We start from the raw sequence: 8,801 nt of genomic DNA, 5'->3' as shown, positions 1-8,801 counted from the left end.
ATTCTTTACATTTGTGCGTTTATTGTAGTACACTTTTTCCGAAGCGACTCACAATAGAGGAATATAAGCAATTTGTTGCCATTGCAATGCCTTTTATTAGAACGCTATATCAGGAAACGGGGAAACAGGAAACATTTACTGATTATAAGAAAAAAATCTGTATATTGAACATAAATAAGTGCATTAATTAAACAAAAAGTTTGATACAGCTGCAGTTTTATATCTGTACTCATTTGCATGCATTCATAATCAATCATAATCTTTGTCAGAGAAAGGTAAACTAAATCCTAAAACCAGGAAAGAATAAAGAGCTCTGAAAAATTCTCTGATGTAATAACTGCTTCACCTCTTCATGAATCCTAATGAATAATTCCATCTCTATTGTCTGTAATGCTCTCCTTCTTTCCTTAATTTATGTCCTGGTAATAATAGACAGCACGTCTCTTTTCAAGACTCTCAGGTCTCATTATTAAAAGACCACTGAAGATTTTTAGCCTATGTTAGACTTTTGTCCCTTGTACAGGGAAAATGAACAGACCCTGTGAGGCATAACATTTTCATTTCCACCTCTTACATTCTAAATCTTTATCCTAATTGCAGCAGATGATTTATATGTTAAAATACAGTGCTTTTTCATTTGCTGCTGGCCCACTCATTATACGAACCATCACTATCCCAATATTCCAGTATACTGAATGTATGAAAAGGCAAATACGGCTATTTTTAAGGAACTGCTTGTACAGAGTTAATTATCACAGACTGGCTACGTGTATTCAGCCTTATGTTATCTATGTGCCCCTTCAATTATAGGAGCACTTGAGTAAGTGTGTCAATTGCCAGAACAAACTGTTGTTTAGAATGACAGCTTGAGAGGAAGGTTAACACAAGAACATATTGTGCCGAGGAGGAAGTGAGTCACCGCAGAGAACCTATAAGTTTTTTTATTTCATGACTAAGCAGAAGAATCAAAGAAATGCTCTTCCAATTGGATACTCCCCAGAGCAGATGGCACTTTATTATGGAGCTAATATTATGACAAAACAATTTGAATTTGAATTGTGTTAAATTTGAATTATTGACAAGTGTTATTTAACAAAACTGAATATTATGTGGGATTTAAAATCGTTTTGAATTTGATTTTGATTTTAAATTTGATTTTTTTTTTCTTGAATATTTAACATTTGAAATGTAACGACGTTTTAAATTTAGGACGTTTCCCCGAATATCAACACTACTGCAGAGGCAAGTGACTGTTTTTTTGAATAGGTTACTGAATCATTTGCTCATTTAATGAACCCATTCATAAAGACAGTCACTTGCCTCGTTTCCGAATGAATCAGCCGTTTGAACGAATCAATTGAATGACTCACTTATTTAAACAGTCATTTGCCGCCACCTACTTGTGGTTTGGTTTTCACATTTAAAAAGTACCTTGCATTTTCCCAACATTTCTTATTTGTATTTTTTTTTTTATATTTAAAACATTAATCTTATAAAATTATTCGTGTATCTGCAATTTTGTGGTGTAATAAATCACTTTGACACCTCAGCTTCATGAAACAGTCTGTGTAAATACATCCAAAGACTATAGAATATCCCTTAAAGGGACTTTGATACATCTAATGCCACTTCAGATGCAGCTTCTGTTTCCTCTGCAGTGTAAAGATGGAGTTTGTTGATACTAATTTCATTTGAACAACTCCACAGTTTCTTATTATTCTAACTGAATTAATTGACACAATGTGAGAATTTAATGTGAAAGATGATGCATCGATTTCATAAGAATAAAAAATGTTGCATTGAAAAAAAACAACTATAGATTGTTTGTATATGCTGTCAACTGTAGTTCTTAGAAATTGACAAAAATCAGTATCAGCAGGTACACAAAAAAAACGGAAATTGGAATCGGCCAAAACAATTGCAATCAGTGCATCTCAAATTGTAAGTCATTTAATTACTAATTATTGTACTCTCTCATGTTCAGTACCATTACCCTGCACCCTGAACTGATATCTAGCAAAAAGCATTATAAACAGCGGACCATTAGACCAATAATGAATGTTTATAAGATGACATAAGATACAAAAAAAAAAATCTGCTTAAACTGTTTTTACAGGACAGTGAAGTTGTCAGGTCAGCCAGGCACTTGTTGTCTTTGCTGACTTCAGGCAGTGCAGCTGGTCCCAGTCAGGATAATTCCAGGTTTTTTGTGTATTTTTATTTATTATTGTGGTAAGGATAGTTAGTAAGGATAGTGTGGTAAAGGAATTCCCTGTTATGTATATGTATTTGTGCATACATAGTTTTATTAAATTACTTTCATTAAATTAATTTAATGATTCAGCCTCCATAGGCAGCACACTGTTCAGCAGAGGGCCACCATCCAAACTGAGATGACCAGGTTTTGCAACTACATTATTTTTATTTAATATTGACATAAAGAAACATTACATTATTTGATGGTAATTATTTTGGTTTGTAATTGAAATTTTTTGCCAACAGATCATTTCCTGGGTTTTTCAGCAAAGGACGGGGTAAAAGGCGAATGCTGTCAGTGCCCCCTAGCAAACCCGCAAAAATATTGCCTGTTAACTTTTATCTGCTTCCTCACCAATATGAGCGAACACCTATGGAGAGTGAGCAACTGGTACATATGCAAGCTGGGTTGGGGCGAAAGACAATGCAAATGGATGAAAATGCAACTTATGATGAAGTAAGTATGCATGATGTTTCTCTTGCATCTTTTAAAATTCTCTTTTGCTAATGTAACAGAGCTTAATTCATTAGTAACTCTGTATAGCTGGAACATGGGTGCTGAGGTGCTCTTTAGCACATTACTGTAATGAAACACTATAAGCTGTTTGTACCAGTGTTGCACTTGTAACTGTTGGGCATTTAATTTTTACTCAGTGTTATTTACATTGTAAGGTATGTGCCCAACTGAAGGAGCTGTTCCCAAAATTTCAGGAAGTAAAGGGGGGTTGGCTTGTCTATAAATCTTCAGGTAATCATCAGGAACATAGTGATACATTGCAATGAAAAAAAAAATTCACATCAAATACATTTCTGAATTTTCACATAATCACTAATAACATATTCCATATTTTGTGTAAGTAAATACCTTTGTGCAAAGCTTAAAACATGAATCCTGGCATAACAAAATACAAGGAATGATCTAATAAAATCCAATAACACATTGTGTTTTTTAGTATTTTGTGTAATTTCTTTATTAATTAATTATTATTATTATTTTTTTTTTTTAAGGAGGATGGGGCTCCCGGAAGCTCAACCTTATTCCACCCGATGAGAGTGGGTACAGTGCCAAGCATTTGAAGGCAGCAACACAAGGTTTTAAAGGAGTGCTTTACATAGCTCCTCTTCAAATGGAACTTGACACCACTGCTCTGCCACCTGAATCTGAAAGCTTTAATGACATGCCAAAAGAGAAATGCCAGAAATGTGGAATCACTTATCCATTAGTCATCCTGACTGCACACATAAAGTCCTGTGTGACAACTGATGAAGCTGAACAGACCAATCAAGTAAGATATATTAAAATAGTTAATTTAATTTAAATACATAATTTGGAAGTTTAATAAGGTATGATAAATATTTTTTTAAAACAGTTTTTTAGAGCTGCTTTTGGAAACAGCAAATTATCTAAATAATTCTGATAACACATTGTATTTCTCTGTGTTTTTGTTTCTTGCATATGCAGGTTAAAGGGAAAATTCTGTCTTTTAGTCTTTCATGTGTCATTCATAACCTGTATAACTTTAAAACACAAAAAATAATTCAATAAATAATTGGAAGATTTTTTTTTTTTCACATCTAATGATCAGTCTTCAGAATATCTTGTTGTCCCATCCATGGTAAAGAAACTCATACATGGTTGAAACAACATGAAAGAAAAGTTATATTATATTGTTTTTGTTTGTTTCCTCTAGGCAACTTGCCCCATCTGTCAAAATGAAATGCCTCTTGATGTGATGGAGATTCACGGAAGTTTTTGCACATGTGACAGGTGAGGAAAATAATTGTTTTTTTGAAAGTGCTCAACATATTTCCAGTCAATTCAGTGATTTTTATTTTTTGTTGTTTTTTGTGCTTTCATTATGTGTGCTGTTAGGATTGCCGCAGGTCTTCTTCACTATACAATTGTGAATTGAATATTGTGTTTTATGTTAAAATTATGAATGTTCAATTCATTTAGAAATTTTGAGGTCATCCATTTATAAAGGACTTTTGTTCCTTCATTGCACACAAGTGTGGTAATGAAGTTTGTGTATTATATTGTAAGCACGCAACCTCTGGAATTCAATGCGTCTATGGAGGAACCATCTACATCTGGATTTTCCATGCCTGTGACACATACCGGTGATCATTGAAATGCAGCTGAAGCCACAAGCATGAGTTATGGTATGCATTTCTTTTTTTCTTTTTTTTGGAACTGATAAGCATAATACATTTCTGAGATGTAAAACTGAAATAGAATACACAATTAGCTTTAGCTGAACTGTTGACATGTTGCTTTTGTGTTTTTTTTGCAGATTGGAAAACTGAACCAGATAAAAATAAAGCAGCATCCTTATACACAAAGGAAATAATTTGCCAACATGAGATGAGAAAGCCCCTCTTGATGACCATGGATTTGAGGATGGACAAGGAAGATCAAGACAGAGAACTTGTTGCATTCTACAAACAAAACGGCATAGAATGGGCAAGCCCTGTGAAGTGCAGACTCCAAGGTGGTATTAAACAAGTAAATACATTTATTTAGTGGCATTCCTAGTTAGATTTTAATGGCCATGTCTCTCTCTCTCTCTTTTTTTTGGACTGTTGCTGTAAATTGCTGTTACATTCAGGGGATGCTGCCATTGGTGAGGGAGTAACCAGACATTTCTTGTCTACTGTTATACAGAGGCTTCAGCATGGATTTAATTTTAACATGGGTATGTCAGCTATTTTTTTATGGAACATTGACTATAGTATTTTGTTTAATCTTTGAATCCAAAATATAACTTTTAGCCCATTATTTTAAAACAGGAAATACTGCAAGGACCTGTCGCTTTGACGGTGAACCAGGTCATCTTGTTCCATCATCATCACAATTTCTCGTAGAGAGTGATCTGTTCCTTGTTGCAGGACGAATGATTGGACATTCTTTCCTACATGGTGGACCTCGGCTGGCTGGAGTCAGCCAAGCAATAGTCCATGTACTACTAGGAGGTTCACCTGAGACTGCTACAGTGCAAATAGAAGACTGTCCTGACCATGATATTCGTGAAACCATAAAACTGGTATTTACATTATACATACATACAGTAGCATAATTTAGCTGTAATTTAAACAATTCATAATTGCATTCATTTTTTTTTTTTTTACTTTCATTTATACTGTTCTACATGGAGCTTGATGGAGAGGCTGAACTCACTAGCAGTGAATATCAAGCTGTCCTTGACCTGAGTCTTGCGTGGGATCTTCCTGGCCCAACCAAAGAAAACCGGAAGTGGCTTTTTGAGCGCCTTTTATCATATGCGGTAGTGTTGTTGTTGTTTTTTTTCTTTTGTTTAATTAACCTTCAAACTTAAGCATTGGTGTACTATAATATTAATTGTATTCATGTAACCTAATAATCTAATATATGCAATACAATAGGTCATTGGAAGGAGATTACGGCAGGTGAAACAAATACGTAAAGGACTCAAAGAAACCAGTGTATGTGTCTAGCTCATCGTCTGTTAGTGAGCTGTACAGTGATCTCACTGATAGGTCGAACTCTGCCAGTCGTCTATGTACAGTCCGTTCAGATACCCCCAATAGGCTTGCAATACACCTGACTGGTAAGTTCATTTCAAGCAAATTGACAAGATACTCACGACCAATGATTGCTTTCAGTCGTCCACTATTTCCTTGTTCAAATTGTGCGGTCACAACATGTGTCTCGTTTCTTTGCCTCTCTAAAGTAATAGCATGATGCAGACCAGTTAAGCCTTCCCATATGTCCACAGGAATGATGACCTGGGGGGATACAGCACTCAGGAAAACCAACTCCTGAGCACAGATAAATTCTAAGAAGTCCACATCCACAGGCATCCGTGAAAGGGCGTGCTCCAAACGTGACCGAAGTCTCCCCCATATATGCTCTAGAAGTATCTGTACCTGTAAAAATAAAGACAGCAGTTAGCTTAGGAAAAGGAGTGCATAAATGACAAGACCAAAATGGTTAATGCTCATGAGGGACTTCTTTTGCAAAGCTGACACTTGGTAGCTCATTGTTGTAAGTTATTACAAATATGCACATTTACTCACACACACAACAAAAAAATAAAACAGAAAAGTGTTATACGTTTTTACACCATTAGCCTTTTTGTGCTGTTTGCTTAAACTTCATTTACATACGTTTTTGACAGTTAAGCTTAACATACCCTTAAAAATTAACCATGGTTTTACAAGTTAAAAACAAAAACTATATACTTAACTATGGTAACCACAAATTAACCATGTCATAAAATAGTTTTTAACAGGACTGACTTTGTATTTAACGTGAATTAGTCAAAACATTGTAAGTAACTAATAACTATTTCATTGTACAGAAAGAGAGCAAAGAATCAATCATTATCAAAGAACATTATCATTGACTTCAGTCTAGCCAGAGTTCAAGCACTCTCAAAAACTGGAATTATAATCACTGAAGCTGTTTACACTGTGAAATGAATCTCTTACATTGTATGCACATCTGTACTTTGTTGTTTATGGTGAGAGAATTCGCCAGAGAGCAGCGAGCGTGCGCGATGAGCAGAACACCAGCGTTTCAGCAAAGACTCATCTGAACGCCTCTGATTGATCATTTCATTCATAAGCACAACTGTGATTGGAGTGATTGGATATAATGCACATAACTGTAAAAACGCGTCTGTCTCTGGCTCAGCGCCATCCAGATTTGAATGATTTGAATTTAGCAGACGTGCAGCACTGAATGTTCTAATCACACTGGTGTGATCGTATATTAAATATAAAAACTATTATTTGGCTATTTCTTTTTTTTTGTCTTTGGGAAGCTGCATTCAACATCCACTTGGCTCAAAAATCTGAGGGGGCAGGCGCGTTCCGCGTTCCGGGAGGAGCGGTATTTCGGCTGGGTCCCCCTCTGGCCTAGTTCCCCGAGGACGTAGGCCCGTGCTTGCACTCAATTCTTTTGATTTCTGCACGAGTCTCTTTCACATACTCAGGCTATGCAAGCCTCATCTGGAAACGGATGAGCAAACGGATTCCCCGTTCTATTTCTGGCATAGTCCAAGCTCTTTACAACGGCCGCTTTGTCATTTCAAGCTGTTGCGGCGCGGCGCAGTCGCGTCTAGTATAGACACGGTGGCATGCTAATCACTTTTACACCAAATATACTTTAAAACAAACACCAGAGACCGCTTAAACAGATGTTTCACATGCTGGGAACGCTAGCATAATATCTAAATATAAACCATAAATGCTTAAAAATCACTTACCTCTGGACGATTCATGATCACGCAGAAGAATGGCGACTTCTGAGCCGCACGCTCGACCAAATATACTTTAAAACAAACACCAGAGACCGCTTAAACAAATGTTTCACATGCTGGGAACGCTAGCATAATATCTAAATATAAACCATAAATGCTTAAAAATCACTTACCTCTGGGCGATTCATGATCAGGCAGAAGAATGGCGACCTTCTGAGCCGCACGCTCGCGCCAGAAAACTACTGCAGCTCTAATTGGCCAAAATGCTTTGTTCCACTTTTCGGAGATCTACTCTTCCCTGTGAATGACCTCTGACCTACTTTCTGTACGATCTGAATTTCTGCGTTTTGAATTTTAGAAATTCGGAATTTGATGTTCCGAATTTCTTCTTCATCTTGAAAACTTGAAGCTGTATTTTTAAAAACTGGATATTTGCAGTCTAAGAATTCAGAACAAAAAAATCTGTTGTTTGAAAATACATGTCTATAAAACTCTGCCTTAAAAAAAAATAATTTGTGTTAAATTTCAAATGTTAAATATTCAAGTTAAAAAAAAAATTCAAATTTAAAATCAAAATCTAATTCAAAACGATTTTAAATCCCACATAATATTCAGTTTTGTTAAATAACACTTGTCAATAATTCAAATTTAACACAATTCAAATTCAAATAGTTTTGTCATAATATTAGCTCCATACTTTATGTGCAGTTGCTGGGCAAAGATGACATTGGCAGGTTTGCATCAGCTAATATTAGTTCTGATACCAACACTTCATCTGAAAGGCTACCATCATCCATGAAGGTCAGAGATTAATTACTTCCTGAAGAGCTCTGATGCTAAATCATCTGAACTGGATATACTGCCAAACCAAAAGACATTTATTTAAAAAAAAAAAATGTTGAGCAGTAAACAGTGAAAGAAAAACTACTGCACTCGAATAAATAAATAAAAAGTTTATTCAGTGAATTTAAGTTTAAGAAAAACTTTTCCATGCAATTAGTTTAGGTTTGTACAAAACACGATAAAAACACATCCACTGAACACTGAACAAATAATATTTTGCTGAATTAACTTGTGTGTTCACACCATGTCGGAATTACTGTAATTATGAGATGCCGACTTGTAAAAAATGTTCACGTCCTTATGGAACTTATGACAACTTGTACACTCAAAATTATAAGAGCTCGAAATTACAACCTGACCACCGCAGATTCATTTTGTCATTGACAATGTTGGGGGTAACGCATTACAAGTAACGCGAGTTACGTAATCAGATTACTTTTTTCAAGTAACTAGTAAAGT

General features: G+C 35.5%; 2 protein-coding genes across 3 annotated transcripts; both read left to right on the top strand.

The window, feature by feature from the left end:
- Positions 1-1,824: 1,824 nt before the first annotated feature.
- LOC107686802 (uncharacterized) lies at positions 1,825-5,063 on the top strand. 2 transcript variants are annotated; one of them, XM_016483918.1, is made up of 9 exons: positions 1,825-2,401; positions 2,503-2,713; positions 2,929-3,004; positions 3,265-3,542; positions 3,948-4,024; positions 4,301-4,419; positions 4,551-4,748; positions 4,866-4,952; positions 5,047-5,063. In XM_016483918.1, exons 1-6 carry the CDS (start codon positions 2,394-2,396, stop codon positions 4,386-4,388), a joined length of 738 nt encoding a protein of 245 aa, XP_016339404.1. In that variant the 5' UTR covers positions 1,825-2,393; the 3' UTR covers positions 4,389-4,419; positions 4,551-4,748; positions 4,866-4,952; positions 5,047-5,063. The 2 variants fall into 2 exon arrangements, with proteins under 2 accessions (XP_016339404.1, XP_016339403.1); XM_016483917.1 differs by having other exon boundaries at positions 4,268-4,419.
- On the top strand, positions 4,646-5,730 carry LOC107686844 (G2/M phase-specific E3 ubiquitin-protein ligase-like). The gene is made up of 5 exons (XM_016483998.1): positions 4,646-4,748; positions 4,866-4,952; positions 5,047-5,300; positions 5,412-5,540; positions 5,659-5,730. Exons 1-5 carry the CDS (start codon positions 4,646-4,648, stop codon positions 5,728-5,730), a joined length of 645 nt encoding a protein of 214 aa, XP_016339484.1.
- Positions 5,731-8,801: the final 3,071 nt, after the last annotated feature.

This window comes from Sinocyclocheilus anshuiensis, unplaced genomic scaffold (assembly GCF_001515605.1).
Source record: "Sinocyclocheilus anshuiensis isolate Anshui unplaced genomic scaffold, SAMN03320099.WGS_v1.1 scaffold773, whole genome shotgun sequence".
In the NCBI taxonomy this organism is placed as follows: domain Eukaryota; kingdom Metazoa; phylum Chordata; class Actinopteri; order Cypriniformes; family Cyprinidae; genus Sinocyclocheilus; species Sinocyclocheilus anshuiensis.
The sequence above is the reverse complement of the archived record's forward strand: the minus strand, read 5'-3'. Positions and strand labels throughout refer to the sequence as shown.